This window comes from Zingiber officinale, chromosome 8B (genome assembly GCF_018446385.1).
Source record: "Zingiber officinale cultivar Zhangliang chromosome 8B, Zo_v1.1, whole genome shotgun sequence".
NCBI classification, from domain to species: domain Eukaryota; kingdom Viridiplantae; phylum Streptophyta; class Magnoliopsida; order Zingiberales; family Zingiberaceae; genus Zingiber; species Zingiber officinale.
Window position 1 is genome coordinate 110,677,636 of NC_056001.1, and position 17,869 is coordinate 110,695,504.

Genomic DNA, 17,869 nt, shown 5'->3' on the forward strand with positions numbered 1-17,869 from the left:
TTGTCTGTTAAGTCATAATCACTTGGACTTGATTCACTTAGCCTCTAATTAGAAATTTGTCTGCCAAGCCTTAATCAGTTAAACTTGATTTATCTAGTCTTTAGCTAGAAATTTATCGCTTGATTTCTAACTAAGACTTAGCTTATGCATGGTTCCCAATCAAGTCTTAAGATGTCTAGATCCACTAGGAATTAGTCATTGTTTGGTTCACAATCAAGACTTCAACATATGCCAAGTAACTTACACCTACAAATTTGACACAATTAATTAGATCATAACTAATTTAACTTTAACCTTATTCAAAAATCAAAACTATGAATTGAATATTGTGCACCCAACACCAACAAGAAGATATTTAAAGACTACTTCACAATCATGACTATGATAACACAATATCTTCTTTTATAAACTTTGTCTTCAATCGACTATTCATGTTTCATCAGTCGACTGATTACTTTGATCTTATTATATCTAGTTGATTTATGATATATCAAAATCTATATTGTCCAGATCACTTTTTGATTTTATCTTTAGTCGACTGTGTGCTCCTATAATCAATTGTGTTATTGATTAGTTAACTTTCCAAGTTGATTATCCAACTTTCTATTCAATTTTGGAATCTTTCAAACTACTTGTCTAGCGGATAATTCAATTTTTTGTTCCCTTTTGAAATCCATTAGTTGATTAGACTATACAACCTTTTATTTCCTTTGAAATTATTAGTCGACTATACCACTCGATTGTACAATCTTTTATTCTGTTTTAGAATTCATAAGTCAACTGTTCAAGTTTCTATTCTCTTGCTTACAAATCTATGATTTTAAATACATTGTGATTTCAATTAGTTGGTTATACATGTACAACCATCGATTGTATATAAACCATAATCTCAATAGTCATTCATAGTATTTATCAGTCAACTCTAATAATATGTACAGTCCATTAACCTCATACCACGAACCCAAATTTATTCAAATTTAAAGTATGCATACTCCTTGTGCAATAATCAACTATTATCTCAGTACCAGTCAACTAAGACATTATGACTCAATCCATCTAAATGTTGGGTCATTTAGCTATGAAACTACCCTCACCCCAGGGTTAAAATAACTCGAAGCTCATAGGTTAAATTACACCTAATACACAAGGTCTCAATGTCAACCGAACTTTCATTTTTGGAGTCTCATCCCTCTAAGTTTTCCTTTGCTTGGAGTCTCATTACTCCGGATCTTCCTTGCAAAGATACTTTTTAAACTTTTTCATCTTGCCTAGCATCCAATGTTTCATGCTTAATAGGGCTTCCACCATATTCATATGCCTAACATTCAACATCCTATATTTGCTAGGATTTTCATCCATGTCTATCTACCTAACATTTGACATTCTATGCCTAATAGGACTTTCATCCAACCTATCAAGTCATCTGCTCTTACACACTTGACACACAATATTAGATCAAAATATATACTTAACTTAGCCCAAACATCAAAGTAATGCAACACATATGCTTGATTAGATTGTATCAACAACCCTTCAAAACATACAACATATATGCATGAGTGTTTCTATCAACATCAATGAATTTTAATAAAAACATATTGACGAACTAAATGGATCTTGAATATTTAATCATCCGAATGAATTATACTAGTAGAGCGCTAAGATTTTATTAGTTGTAGCAAAAAATGATTATATTCATCTCAAACTCCTCTTACAACTAGTTACTGGATTATGTGAAGGGAGATAAATTACAGGATCAACTTATAACTAACCATCAAATGATTAAAAGGTGAGAGACTAAGATCCGAATCTTTGGGAGTCCGCCCCGTGTCTAAATTGGTAATTGAATATGGATAAAAAAAATCATTATTGATGATTTTTTTTTCCAATCAAATCTAATGGCAGGAATTGTAACATGTTCATGCCCATGAAAATACTAGAAAGAAATTATTTTAGGCATCTAGTGATTTTGAGTTTTAACAAAAAATCATTTATAAAGCAAAATAGTAAAAATTGGCATAGGATGATACTACTGAGTCATTTGAATGTATTTATGATAATGATGAATAATTTTTTGACATTGTTGGATAATAAACCTATTATTTAATAGAAAACTCTAACACTGTATAAGTTAGTAGAGATTTCAAAAATTACAATACATTAGCTCAATATATATTATAAAAAATCTAAAAATGGCCAAAGACGAATATGCATTTTTATAAGATCAAAAAACAATCAAATAAATACAAACTTTAAATAATCTTTTATAAGAACTAGTAAATCTACAAGCGAAAAGTGTTGAAGAAAACAAATACAAACTCGTTCGACATGAGCAATTTAGAGTATAAAGAAATGGCCGATCTAAGTACGATTTGGTAAAAATCATTCAAAATTTAAGTAAAATACCTTAAATTCAAGTAAAAATGAGGATACTAAAACCAGTATGGCAAGTAATGAAAGGATAAGGATAAGGCCATCATGTTAGCGTTTGTTTCTTTACATATGCCATTTTAAGTCAAGTGGGTAAAAGTGGAAAATAGACAGTGCAGTGAGTGTGAGCGAGTGAGCGAGCGAGAGGAGAGCTGGCCGCTGGACGAGTGTCGTGAAGGTGTGCCATTGCTGCACTACTGCTGGTCTTTACTACTGTTGAGCCAGTGAGCCACTAGAGGAGCGTCGTGGAAAACGGCTCATTTACTGTAGACAGCCTCTTCGGAGAGCAATCTGGCGAATCTTGGAGCATGCTAGATTTTAGGGCTTCAGATTTGTCCTTTCCCTAAGGTAAGATCCAAAGCTGCATCCGTTTCCAATCAATAGATGCCTCCTCACACATAACCCTTTAACCTGTTGCTAATGCTGGTTTTAGGGTTTTTAGTTTCTCGATCTCCGTTTCAGTTTGTCTCCCTTAAAGGTGTTTCTGATAAAGGAGGGTGCTGGTGTTTTCAGGTGGCGGTCTTCGACCATCAAGCGTAACGCGTAATCGATTTTATCTTGCCGGAAGATGGCATTTCGTGTAATTTCTTTTTCCTACTGGAGACCGTGAAGCAGGGATCTTGGTGAACGTAAATCTCCCTTTAGTCTAAATCTCCCTCGCCACGGTCCATGAGGGTTTTCTTTTGGTCATGCTTGGTGCCTTTTCTACATTGATGATTTTGTTGTTGTTGTTGAATAGGAGAGCGTTCCGTTTATTTCCTGGGATCATCCCGCGTGAATTTTAATCGAGAAAAACTTTTAATTTTTCTTACTTGTGTAGTAGCCACTGATAGTTCTTGGTTTTAGCACGTGAGGCGTTCAAATTCCCCATCGCTCGTCCCCTTACCCCTTACATGCTTGCATATAGATCTTATATCTGTTGCATCGCTTCTCAGTTCAGAGATCGAAGATAGGATTTTTGAGGTTGCTACATTGCTTTTATCTGTCATTGTTTCTATAGTGTAAAGTGCATGAAGCCCTGAAATGGATTTTTGAGTTCATGAAGAAACAATGTCTCTTTTTGTATTCAAATGGTTTTCAGTAATAACTCATGAGATGATTTCCACATTACGCTCTTTTGTTTTACTGCTAGAATCTTTTATATTTGATCTGTTCTAATTACCTGTGCTATAAGAATAGAATCATTTGACATGAACAGTATTGCTTAACTAACATAAACTTTCAAATTGTGACTTCATTTCATTTGGAATATTTCCTTACCTATTTTATTTATAGTTCATTGTTGAATCCTAGTGAATGATTTTTAAACATCTCTCTCAGGTAAGGGTAATTTGTACTATCATCTCCAGAAATGATAATGAAATATATAGTTAGGGAATGGAGCTAGATCAATCAGAATAGCACTGGTTGGAATCGGTCATGAGTATGTTGTGGGGACATGCTACAGCCAAGGGAAGCTGACTTAACTGCTCTTTTAACTTTTCTGGTTGTGATTCCTCTTTTTATATACATTCTACTTGGGAGATGCAGCGAGGCTTCAAAGAAAAAGGCTAGGATAAGTGTACTTGCTCAGCTTGCTGCTGAAGAGGCTATCCATGTAGAGGCAATGACTACTGTTGATGTTCTTCCTGTTTTGCCTTCTTCAAAAATTGCCTTCCATGAATGTGCTAGATGCTTTGCCCCTGCTACAACACGCTGCTCCAGATGCAAGTTGGTTAGATATTGGTAATATAACTAAGCTTATGATTGTCTACTGTTTCCATCATTAATAATTATGAAAAGTACCAATATTTTCTTCATTTTTTGCTGTTTAATTATGCTTCTGAGCAGTATGATTTTCTACTTGTTAATCTCAACAGCATGAAAGGGATAATTGAACCCTGCAGAAATAATGATAAAGAGGGTTAAGTGATGGGGCACAAGTAGATTTATGGATGATTTACCTTTTTAATGCATTTTTTGTCCATGAGTGTTAGATGCCTTTTTTTTCAAAGGATGTATTCTATAAATGCATTTGGTAATGGAATCAAACAAACTAATGCTCCTACTGCCTTTTATATTTCTTCATGCAATGGTCCATTCCTAGGATTTTCGGTTGCTACGGTAGCTTAGCAATAAAATACCCTCTCTCTCTCTCTCAGCTTCTCTTATGCGTCAAAGAAGATGAAACATATATGCCTCAGACTCTTTAAGGATGCAAATAAACTTTTATGCGGTAGGGATAAGAAATATCATGCGTGGATAGGGTGCTAATATTTTGTTAAAAAGTGTTTAAATGTGGTTGACATGGATTGAAATAAAATTACATATTTTCTTCAAACTATTTTTCCTCTTGATCAATAAAGTAAAAAATAAATATTCTTATTCAGTAAATGTCACTTTTTATATAATGCTGCTTATGTAAAAACTTGCCAGTTTCCTCTATCTATTTAATTCTATACTTAAAACCTGATTTAATTGTTCCTATGAATAACATTCTGATAATATTGGTTATATTTTCAGTTCTGGGAAGTGTCAAATAGTTCACTGGAGGCAAGGGCACAAACATGAATGTCTACAATGGCTTGATAACTCCTTGAATGTTTCTGCTGGCTTACTTCTTAAAGATGCACTTCAGCAAGGGCCTTTCTTAAATAACCTTAAATCTTCTTATCTTTGCAATGGTGTTCAAGGAGCAGAGTCCCTACGTTACAGTTTCCATAATGACATCTATGATCCTTTCCTGATGGCCACTGATGCATCTCAAGACTCAGATACTGGAAGGAAGATATCGGATAAGTTCAAAATGATTCAGTCAAACGGTGGTGATGATGATTCTCATGCATTTGACCAAGACCAAAGCCATGATGCTTGTGGGAAAGCCATGTTGTCTAACCATTTCACTGAGATGTCTTCAGAGGATCTTCCTGCAGGCCAGAAGGTCCTTTACACTCCCTTTCCAAAGGCACAGTTAATTCCTACATTTCACTGCACTGTTTTATCATGTTCTTATTTTCTCCTGGTTTCAGTTTACTGGGGGAACTGCTTCATCCACTCAAGTTCATGTGAACCAAGAGATCAATGGTTTATCAAATTCAAGAAATATGTCAATCCAGCACAATAACTTGGCAGGTGATATAAGAAAGGAATTAAAACATAACTCCTCCCCAATTACATCATCTCAGTCGCATGTTGATAAACGTTTGATAAATGGATTCCAAAATGGGGAAAGTGTCTCTGAAGAGAAGCCTGGTGTTTCTTATAATGAAACAGTGAATGCTAGTCATACTACTGGACATTATTTTGCCAAAGAAAGCATAATGTACAGGAAACCTCCCTACACATTGGGGCACACAACATCCTCTTTGCAGAAGATGTCAGAGAACAATTCCAAACACTACCACCATGAAGGAGCAGAAAAAACCAGTGGCAAGGAAAATGGATTTAGTAGGGCTTTCTCATGGATATGCTATTGACCATTGCAGTTTCATGATTCTCATGTATTACTTATTCATGTATTTGAAACTTGTGCAGGAATCATGGAAAAGAATGATTCCTCAAATATCTGCTTTGAAGTCCAAGATGGGAATCCAAGCATTCAAGGGTTGATGGGAGGCTCAAAGAAAAGTGCAAAAGTTCTCAAACGAAATCTTGTTGGATTGATAAATGATAATAAGAAAAATAAGGTGTGAGTTTGCTGATGATATTTTATTTAGACCCACAACCATGGATTTATAATAGAACTTCTGCTTTTCATGTTCTGAAAATTCAGCTTGGTCAACTCCTGTTTCCTTATGAGGATCTTGTCAAGCTTTTCCAATGTGAAGAAAGTCACATTTCTCCCAAGGGTCTTCTTAATTGTGGCAATAGGTATGAGTTAAAAAATGTTTAAACTATAAATTGTAATTTAAAACACAAGCTATACAGTTTAGTATTACCCTGACATTTTTGTGGCAAATGTTTCTAAAGCATGCTGGGAGGCAAGGTTATTCCTGTGATGTTGTAATCAGATTGATTTATTCATTTTTTAGCTTCATTTGTTGTTCTGGATATAGATATTTTGTTTTACTTGAAGCAAATTGAACTGGTATGCTCACCACCACAAGAGGGGATAGTATTAAGTATACAACTATTTAGATCGGTCACTTTTCTGGTCTGTTGAGCTTTTGGTTTAAAGTGATTAGCCAATCAACTTTAACAGGAATCAGTTTCTCACTAACTTGACTTCCATTCTGATATCTAAATATCAATTTGGAGTAGATTCTTTCCTGATCACTTTGCTGACACTTTGAGCTTCTGGTATGAAGTCATCAGTGACTTTAACATAAATCAGTTTCTCACTAACTTGACCTCCATTGTGATATCTGGACATCAATTTTGGAGTATTTTTTTTTATGCGTAAATATTACTAACTTTAACAGGAATTCTATATTTCGATAAATTATTTTTCTATTTAGCTGATAACTTCACTTGAATGACCATTCACAATCCAGATTTGCTAACATGGATTTCTAGCATGCACCTTATAATATTTATTCGGTGGAGTTCTTTTCTGCTTTAAATGCAAGAATAACACAAACTTAGAAAATGTCACTATCAACAACAACAACAACAACAACAACCAAGCCTTTTCCCACTAGAAAATATCACTATCACGAGTGATTAATGTCCTATAATAGGGGGCTTAACATGAATTGATAATATGAGATGATAAACTATTTATGGCATTTATTGACAGCGTGGAAAAGTAATAGGTTCTGTCCCATTAAGATTTCTTGTTTGTGTATTTAGTTTCTAAAGACACGCCATGGAAAGCATTACTGATTTTTAACCTGAAGTATGTTGTAATGCCCTAATCTATTCCAGATGTACTTCACCTTAATGAATTTCTGATTTTTTTTCATAATCTTTTATCTAACTTCTTTTGCTTTGCTTTTGCAGTTGCTATGCCAATGCTGTTTTGCAATGTCTAACTTCCACAAAACCTCTTATGGTCTACCTACTTCGAAGAGGGCATTCTCGAACCTGTACATTTGAATGTTTTACTTGTTCTTGTGATTGAGAATTGCATAATTTCATAATATCTTCAGTTTTGCTCATTCATTAGTTTCTTAGGTTGCGTGAAAAAATGGTGCCTCATGTGTGAACTCGAGCAACATGCTTCACTGTTGAGTGAAGAAGGTGGTCCTTTGTCTCCCATCAAGATCCTTTCAAACATGACAAATATTGGGTGCCGCATGGGTAGTGGAAACCAAGAAGATGCACATGAATTCCTGAGGTGTAGCATTAGGATATATGTATATATATATTTTTTTCCATTTGTTTCCGACTTGAGCTCCTTACATAAAAAATAGAAACTTTTTTTATGGAGGTACAATCTAGGTTTGCTGGATCCTTTATTCTTTTAGGGTACTAAGTTCTAAATACACAAGACTTGAGGATGATTGACCATTTCCTGGCATGCTATCTAGGTTAATATTTCAATCAAGCTTATCACTGACAAATTGACTGTTTTCATTACTGGACCTGAAAATGAACCCTTTTGATGGGATCCAACATGCGACTGAAATCATAGGCAGAACCCAGCTTCTTGGGTTGAATGAATTGTCCTAATCATCATCAATACCATTGTGATGATATGCTTTTAGTAGTCTGTTTGGATTCAATAGGATTGGCATATCAGTCTGAGACCCATTTTTTCTCCAAGATTAAATGACAGATTCTAGAACCATGTTTTCCAATGTGATGGCATTTAGTTTCTGTTCTTTTAATTTACAATCTTCACAACTTCAATTAAGTCTCTGAAGTAGTCCTCTTATTGATTCATTCCAATACAAAACCTCAGGCTTCTTGTAATGTCTATGCAATCTGTTTGCCTCGAAGGCTTGGGAGGTGAAAAGGAAGTTGATCCATGGCTGCAAGAGACAACACTAATACAACAGATATTTGGTGGTCGTCTCAAATCTAAGGTGATTAACTGTGATTTATGCAAAGTTTATGTTGTTATCTTCATACAATCTTTATACCTGAATGATAATGATATTCTCTAGCACTAACTTGTGAATATAAACCAATCAAGGTTAAATGCCTGAGATGCCACCTTGAGTCCGAAAGATATGAGAGCATTATGGATCTAACACTGGAGATACATGGTTGGGTTGAGTCATTGGAAGATGCTCTCACTCAATTCACTGCTCCTGAGGATTTAGATGGGGAGAACATGTACAGATGTGGAAGGTTGAATCAATGTCCAAATTTTCATATCTAACCCTCTTAGTTTTTGTATCACAGCCAATTTGATTTCCATGTTTGAAACCTAGGTGCTTGTCATACGTCAAAGCCAGGAAGCAGTTAAGTTTGCATGAAGTGCCAAACATACTAACTATAGTCTTGAAGAGATTCCAGGTAATGAGATGTTGAACAGATGGTTTTATTAATTGATGTTGAATAAATGAACTTATTAATCCTCAAAGTGATTTCTTAGAATTGCCCCTCTAATTTCTCATGTGAAACTTAATATTATTCAGTCTATTGGGTACTACTTTGTATGGAACTGTTTTTGGTTATGAATTCTAGTTGATGATCCTTGATATTTGGAATCTTCATTATCCTGTTCAGCACTGTTGTCGGACACTAACACTTGGACTTCAACGCTTTGAATGGACAATAACCTTTTCCTATTCATTGTGTGCAAACAATTTTAGAAACAATTGTGTTGGACTTGGATCCACATCCATATCAGTTAATTGTACCTAAGTCTGTAACATAGCTAAGCTCCAACACTTAAGCATTAGGACTTAGGAGTAGATGGAGAACATTGTGCATGCTTTGTCATTATTGTGGGAAATAGACAATTTGTGCATTTTCTTGTGATTAATACTAACATTACATGTGAAATCATGCTGAACTTTTTCTTTCTATGCAATTCATGTGAATTAATCTGACCAATAATGTAATCTTTGTTTTGCCTATTAGACAGGGAAATATGGAAAAATCAATAAATGTGTTACCTTTCCTGACATGCTGGACATGATTCCTTTTGTGACGGGGACTGCTGACAAGCCACCACTTTACCTTTTATATGCGGTTGTTGTGCACTTGGACAACTCAAATGCATCATTTGCAGGGCACTATATATCCTATATCAAAGATCTACAAGGAACATGGTTCAGAATTGATGATTCTCAGGTAACTACTGTCTGTTGTTTATCATTTTCCCATCTTAAACTTCAACATTAATAATGAAATATTGAACAAAGTAAATCTCTCATATTATTAATAGTATGGTTATTCATAAAATTCGGTAGTGCTTGTTCCAGTTTATTAGAGATACAATGAGACTAGTGCAAGATTTGAAGAAAATTCTGTGTAGTAGTTTTGCTCTCCAATTAGCAATTTGTTAGAGATACACTGTGACTAGTGGAAGATTTGAAGTATGCCAGAATAGTAAATAATGATTTTAAAAACTAAAAAACCTATGTCAATGTTAAGTTTATGCCTACATGCATACATCAAGAAAAGATAGAGTTTCATTAGCAATTGGTCTCTAGTAGCTAATGGTAAAATGCAATTTATGATTACTTTATATAATGCATTGTCAAGTGCCCTAAGATGTACTACCTGAATAGGATTACAACGAGGACCCTCAAAGAACTTAGAACGCATTAGATCCAAGGTGATATGAGAATATAGTTCAGGTAGTGTCTGAGGGTGATTTGGAATTATGAGTCACTTTGGTGCCAAAGTAGGTTTGAATAATATCAGCATTAAACATGTTTTGCCCCTATCCTAGTTTTATAGTTAAAAGTCATCAATAGGTATAGGTTATGATAAAATTCTATACACAAACCTTGGGGAATATGATGTGTGTAGTAGACTAGGTTGGTCAGGACATAATAGTTGATTATCTCAACTATATTGGAACAGTATTCAGGACAGAAATCCCTATTCAAATATCTAGTTCCTAAGACTAAATAAGTTTTAGATGCAAAAGATTGCCTAAGTTCAGTAGGGAACCTAGGTTCGGTTTAGGGTTTGAGGGACCGACTTGATCTTGAATAATTCTAAGCTTTTGTCTAGAAAGAATACAATAGATATTTAACTTAAAAGAAAGATGAAATAAAGAGAGCTAAGATAGTTACGGAGGAATTTTTTAGCGTCTCGAGTCGAAATGGATGTTGGAACACAAGGGAAAAGGTTGTGGTTGGAGTTCGTCGTTGATAGGTTGACCTTTACTCGACATTGTTTTTATAGGGAGTTTTCATTCGATAGCAAAAGGTTTTTTGGTCGATCGAACAATTTAATGTTCGATCACCAATCAATTGTTTACTATTTCGAGAAATTATAAAGGATTTTTTCGGTGCTCGAACGTATACGATTATGGCATGTATTTTGTCGTTTTCTATTTTTCAATCACCTTAAAATTAATTTTAGGTTGATCGAATAGGCGACGTTAAATTGGCCAGGTCAAATCATGGTGTCAGTGCATTATTTGGTTGCCCAGATATATATGTTCGGTCGATAAGGTTAAATCGTGGTTTGTAATGCTTTTGACTGTAGGGTTTTATCAATAGCCCAAAAAAGTTTTTTTTGATTGATTGATTTTATTAAATCGATCAAATTTATGCAAAAGAAAAAAGATTTTTACTATTGTGTTTATCTGATCGTCAAGAAAGGATTTTTTGATCGATTGAAAAAACTTATTTTACGAAAATAATTTAAAAATTAATAATTCATCTATAAACTTTGAAAATGTTTAACCTCCTATTTTAACATGAGAATGATCATTTGTTGAACATTAAGTCCAATTTAGGGTTAGTCATTGTGTAATCAATTTGTGTTATACCTTAGTTCATTTTGATGTAAAATAATTTACACCTATATCCAAGGGACGAGTGCTAAAGCCATCTCCAATGCAAGGTTTTTGAGAGGTTTGTTAAATAAAAAAAAAATTGAACAAAAAAATTCTAACCATTGTGCGCTTAAGGTTTAATGTTTTTAGTTTAATAGCAGTAGTGAAATTTCAAATTTATCTTTTTCTCTCGAAATTAGTAATGTAGGTGGGACTACTTAAAATAAAGATGTGTGATTTGATAATGTAGGGTTCATAAAAACAATTGTAGAGAGGTTTTTTTTTTGTAGTGAAAAGAGTAATAGGTTTTTATGCTTTTGATGTGACATTGATGTGAGATATTAGGGATCACAAAAAAAAAACTAATTTAGAGCTCTGACTATTGGAGATGCCGTAACATCTTATGCTCATCTATGTGACTCAATACACGCATAGTTAATCCTAGGTGTTTGTGAGATGCAAAGGCTTTCTAGAACTATAGGTTTATGAAATCTACGGTAAAATCTAGGCTAGTTCCATCTTTTAAATAATAAAAAATATAATAATTACGTAAAATGTAATACTAACAATTATAAAATAGATAAAAATCCTATTCTACTAAGTACATATTTAATTCTTTTATGGGATTATTGAATTCTGCCTCGTAATAGGTAATGGTTTAGCGAATATATCGGCTAAATTTGATTTGCACTTGACATAGTCAAGTACAATATCTCCTCTAGCCACGTGGTCTCTTTAATTTTTAATTAAATTAATTGAACTTATATTGTCAATTAAGACTTTTTATTTTTGTAATTTAATTCAAAATCATTTAGAGTATTTATTATCCATAGAAGTTGTGTTACACATTCTTCCATTGCTATATATTCTACCTCGGTAGTTGATAATATAAAACAATGTTGCTTTCTATTACACTTGTCACTTGTGCTCGTTTTATTTAATTTACTTTGAATCAGAAAAACCTATTAAATCAAAGTTATTTGTCCTTGGGTATCAAATACTTACATCTATGGTTCTTTTAAGATATCTAAGAATTCTTTACTACAATTAAGTGGGATTCTTGGCACAAGATTGATATCTTGTGCACATATCTACTACAAATAAAATATGAGGTCTATTTGCTATTAGGTATAGTGGGCTGCCTATTGCACTTTTGTAGTATTTAAGATCTACAACTTTACATTTTGGAACATTATCTAGTTTTGTATTTGTAACCATTGGTGTACTTATTTCTTTAGCATTGTACATGCCAAATTTTTTAATAAGCTCTTTATTGTATTTATTTTGATGTGCATAATTGCCTTTTTTTTGTTTGTTTTTGCCCCTTCCAGTAATTGAAATCATTTCCAACGAATAAGGGAGGGTTAATGGTGTTGTATCCTTCTTGATGATTTTTACTATATACGCTATTCATACTCCAAGACTTTTTAAGATCTTGGATAAGTAGCTCAAATAATGAATAATAGCAAAATATTAATGGTGGTTGATCTTAGTTTAAAGACAAAAAACTTAAAAACTTTCAATTTGATTTCTTGACTCTTTAAATAAGGGTAAGATAGATTTGATTTCTTGGAAACATCCTCTTGCAAAAAGTAGGGTAAGGCTGCGTACAATGAATCCTTTTTCAGGATCCTGCATGGTGGGAGCTTCGTGCACCGGGCTGCCCTTTATAGATTTGATCCAACTTCTTAGATAAAAAATCTGAATGCTTGAATGACGATTGAGCCAATTCAGAGCATCTAGGCTCTAATACCAATTGTAGGATCAAAGAGTAGTACTAGAGTAGGGGAGTAAATAACACGTAGTTTTAAAATTTGTTTTTATTCTTTAGAAAATGAAATCAGATTGCAGCAGAAAATTTAAGAATAAAAAAACACATAAAGTACACAATCAATTTAATGTGGTTGGGTACTTTCCTGGTTCCTACTCAGCCTAATGATCCGTTAGGTGGATCTATCCCTGAAAAGCCTACTCAATCTTCTTCTTTGCAAAACAAATTTGGAGGTAGAGAAATTTCTTACAATCAAAGAGACTACAATAATCCATTAGGCTTACTGTATCTTAACCAATAAAATAGAAATAATGAAAATATTACCAATATAACTTGCAAGACTTCGGAGCTCGATAGAGTGGTTCTGAGGTGAATTTGAGTACAGAAGAATAAAAGAATGATCGAGGAATGATAGCTTGATTGATGATGCTAAGTGTTGGAGTCGAGCCACTTTTATAGGGTTTTTTGATAGAACAACAAGGCATTTTCGATCGACCGGTACACAGCTTATCATTCTTGATTCTCTGATTATATTGGTTTTGTGGTTGCCCGTTCAATAGTAATGGTCAACCAATCTTGTCCATGCTAGCTTTCCCATCCAGATTCATTTACTGATTGGATCTAATCAGGCTCCCGCATGACTTCCGGTCACCTGATAACTTGCCACGTCAACATCTCACACTTTATTTCCTACCTCATCAGTTGCCCAAAGCCTATCCTTTGCCACATCAGCATTCTCGTGCTTATCTGACACTAGACCAATCATATCAGCACCTCATCTGCCAACTCACTGATCACAATTATTCGGTCAACCGAAAGCTCTTTTTCGATAGTTCTAAAAATCCATATTTTTCTTTTGGTCGCTCAAATACCTATTTTCTGCAAAACAAAGTTAGCACCACAATCGGACAAAATAGGTATATACTATTATTCATGATCTATTTTCTGATAGTTACAACTATTTGACCTCCACTTCAAAACTCATATTGATTTCTTAGTCCAGTCATCGCCTTGCTATAGGATTACTTGTCCCAAGATGAAGATGCTCGTCATAGCTTTCTTTCAGAAGGACTTTTCATGAACTTATCTTGCTTTCTTACCAGACCCGTTTGGACTTGCCCTGCTTAGGGCTTGATCTCCTGTCCCACTAGGATTTTCTTTTACTTGGTGTCCGGTCTTACTGACCTACCAAGCCTTTCCTCTCATATGTCCGGGTCAACTCATCTAGTCTTCCTCTACTTGGTGTCCGGTCCACTAGATCCACTAAAACACTTTTTCTACTACATAGGGTCTTCTGACCCACTAGGGCTTTTAAGTGACATGTACACTCAACATCCAACTTAGATCCATAATGTCTAATTTTAAATCTTTTGTCATATATCAAAATACATGTTTGATCATCAGGTGTTGCCTACACCAACAGGAACACCATCAACACCATCCCATTATCAACATTAACAACGTTATGTGGTATTGTGGTAAAGTTGGTATATCCCTGTTGGATTGGTAAGTACACAGAGCAAAATTTCTTATGGTGTGATTTTCAAACGGCGTTGAACATTCCTAGGGCGTGCCAACAACCTTGGTTTCCATACATTTGTTTTGAGTCTACTAAATTCCATCAGAGCCAACCTTTAAGCCTACCAACTGCATCTCAAAATTTTTGAGGCAGAGTTTAATACTGAATAGAGCATGTTTGATATTTCTTGTCTTTACCTTTATAACTGAGTCCACAGAAAATTTGTTGCGTATTCTAGTAAATGGACAGATGCAGATGCTTTTGGATTAATTGCAACTGAGTGATGGGATACTTGCTTTTGGATCAATCAGTGCCGAACTCCTCTAATTGTTCTCTTGTTTAAAATAGGTGGAAGCTGTATCACCGGGTCAAGTAATGTCTGAAGGCGCATACATGCTTTTCTACTCAAGGTACACATTTTATCTGTGCATTTTATGATCAATACATCTAACATGCTGAATAATCTATTTCTTAGATCTTTTCCACGTCCGCCTCATGCTTTTGCTGAGAAAAAGCTATTATGCCCCTTAATTAGTACGGGAAGGAATTTGGCTAAGAGTCAGAAAACTTCCAAATATGCTCCACCAAGAGTGAATTCGAACTTACATTCTTCAGCAAATTCAGTACACCAACACCCAACAAATGATTTAGGAAGCAATTACAGCGACAATACCACCGATCAAGCTGCTGAACACCTCTCAAGGCCCTTTAGCAGAAACTTGGTGCCAGATGGAGCATATCCCGATGCAACGAGTATTGAACTTTCTGATGTGACATCTAGTGATTGGTCGCTCTTCACAAGCTCTGATGATTCATCTTTTACCACCGAAAGTACCAGAGATTCATTCAGCACTGTGGATCATGGAGACAATACTACCCTTGATACCATCTCATCTATATTTAGCCCTTTCTATGTTCCAGAGTATGCCAGCAGCAACACCATCTCCTGCACAAAGTTCTCAGGGAGTCAGTCACAAACTAGATTCTTCTCGGAGAGCAGTAGCGTTGATAACCCTCCATTTCCGATGCGACCAATTAGCAGTGTAAATAAAGGAAGGACGATGGAACATGCCCGTGCTTCAACAGAACCTGTAATTTCACGGGGCCATCAACGCAGTATGTATGGTGAGTGGGAGTAATCCTGAAGATGGCATGGCCTTGTTCTTGTGAGTTTTGGGATATGTAGTCTAGATTCTGTTAGGCCTACTTATTAAGGTTACTCTCGAGCTGAATTGAGTTGCGTCTCATGGCCTTTTTTTTTTGATTGAATGAGGCGTGCTTAGTTAAAAGCAAGGCATCTATGAGGCCAGAGAACAGGTGCTAATGGATAACTCAAGCAATCTATTGAAGATTCTTGATTTCTTGCTGAATGCATTTGTTAAAATAGCTTAAGCTATGTTGGTCGCTTGCTAAGTCACTGGTTGTTTAGGCACCCTAATGTATTGAAGTTCTTTCCAAAGCCAATGCGTTTTTTGCTTTTTTTTTTTTTTTTTTTTTTTTTTTTTTTTTTTATACTTCAATGATTTAAAGAACTAAAAAAATGGGGTATACCATGATTTTTTTAAACAAAAATAATAAAAAAATCATTTCAAAATTTTTTTTGATATCAAATGTGGTTTTATGCCTCAAAATATTGACCATATATAATTTATTTAATAAGATAATTAATAAGAAATAAGGAGATAAGAAATGGACGAGAATTATGTCTTTAGGTTATATGAGTGAAAATAAATTCTATGATTAATTTATAGTAGATCGCTAAGAAATTAAGGTGTGGGAAGAATTTTTTTCTTTGTGAGGACCGAGAGTACATTTAATATGGAATTTAGGCAATCAGTCTGGTTTCAAGGAAGTTTTCTATCGGTCGTTAGGATAAATTTGAAAACGCTCGCAGTGGATGGTCCAAAAAACTAGCATCTCATGATTGCCCATCCTATTTGGAGGAAAAGTCTCTATAAATATGTCGTAACTGGAGATCAAATCATAGATACCTATGTGACAATTTACCATCCTTCCACTATATTGTAGTCCTAGGATGAGAGTATTGTCTTAGAAAAAGGTAAATCCGCTATCTTAATAATCCTTAATATAAACTTCATAGATATGGAGGGAGGTAAATATAGATTCATAGACGTTAGACGTATGATGAGATAAATCTTATATCATCAATTCATGAGAAATAACTCCTAATTATTATGCTATAGATGTCATATATTCACTATGTACGCTGTATCATGAGACAAGAGCATTGTCTTAAAAAAAAAATCGTTATATATATATATATATATATATATATATAAAATTGTGAAAGGATGCCCTCCTTTTAATTTTATCACCGAAATTAGATATCCATTTTTACTAATATACCATTCTAAATCCTCTTAGACCCACTCTGATCTTCTCATCAAAAGAACCAAATTAATTCTTGTCCAACTTAAGACCCACATAGATACTTTAACCAGGGCAACAGTGCAGCAGCAGAATGCCATTCTAGAAAATATTTCCTAGATAGATAAGGACTGAATTTCAACTTTGACTAATTAACGGTTAAATTTTCTTCAATAGGTAGTTGACGTAAGAACACTTGATTAATGGATCATCTATTGAGAATGTTTCTTTGATTCATCTTGATAACTAGTGAAAAAACTTATATAAAACCGGGTCGATTGTATACTAAAAGTTTTATAAGGCTGAGTACCCTTAACCTCGCTCGGACTTTGCCCGGTCGAGCACACACAAGAAGCGTTATATTCGCTCGGCCTCCATCCGGCTGATCATATGTTAAGAGTTTTATAAGACTGAGTACCCTTAAGCTTGTTCGGGTTTTGCCCGGTCGAGTGCACCCAGGAAGCCTTATGTTCACTCGGCCTTCACCCGGCCAATCGTATGCTATGAGTTTTATAAGGCTGAGTATCCTTAAGCTCATTCGAGCTTTCCCCAATCAAGTGTACAATGGAAGCCTTATGTTTGTTCGACCTTCACCCGGCTGATCGTATGCTAAGAGTTTTATAAGACTGAGTACTCTTAAATTCGTTTGGGCTTTACCTGGTTGAGCGCACACAGGAAGCCTTTTGTTCGCTCGACCTTCACCCGACCGATCGTATGCTAAGAGTTTTATAAGGTTGAGTACCCTTAAGCTCGCCCGAGCTTTGCCCGGTTGAGCACACACAGGGAACCTTTGTTGGATCATTGTAATTCAATTAGGGGGATATCGATCGGAAAGTCGTAGAGTAAGCAGCGGAAAAATCGAGAATGAAAAAGTACAATGCTAACACGAACTTTTTTACTTGGTTCGGAGCCTTGGTCGACTCCTACTTCA

General features: G+C 34.9%; 1 protein-coding gene across 2 annotated transcripts; it reads left to right on the top strand.

The window, feature by feature from the left end:
- The first annotated feature begins 2,794 nt into the window (after window positions 1-2,794).
- LOC122016826 (ubiquitin carboxyl-terminal hydrolase 15-like) lies at window positions 2,795-15,920 on the top strand. 2 transcript variants are annotated; one of them, XM_042574243.1, is made up of 14 exons: window positions 2,795-3,059; window positions 3,751-4,155; window positions 4,933-5,350; window positions 5,439-5,856; window positions 5,944-6,095; window positions 6,182-6,279; window positions 7,351-7,436; window positions 7,525-7,687; window positions 8,255-8,378; window positions 8,489-8,646; window positions 8,730-8,814; window positions 9,385-9,597; window positions 14,899-14,960; window positions 15,026-15,920. In XM_042574243.1, the coding sequence occupies exons 2-14, from the start codon at window positions 3,869-3,871 to the stop codon at window positions 15,687-15,689; spliced, it is 2,928 nt and encodes a 975-aa protein (XP_042430177.1). In that variant the 5' UTR covers window positions 2,795-3,059; window positions 3,751-3,868; the 3' UTR covers window positions 15,690-15,920. The 2 variants fall into 2 exon arrangements, with proteins under 2 accessions (XP_042430177.1, XP_042430178.1); XM_042574244.1 differs by having other exon boundaries at window positions 2,796-2,943.
- Window positions 15,921-17,869: the final 1,949 nt, after the last annotated feature.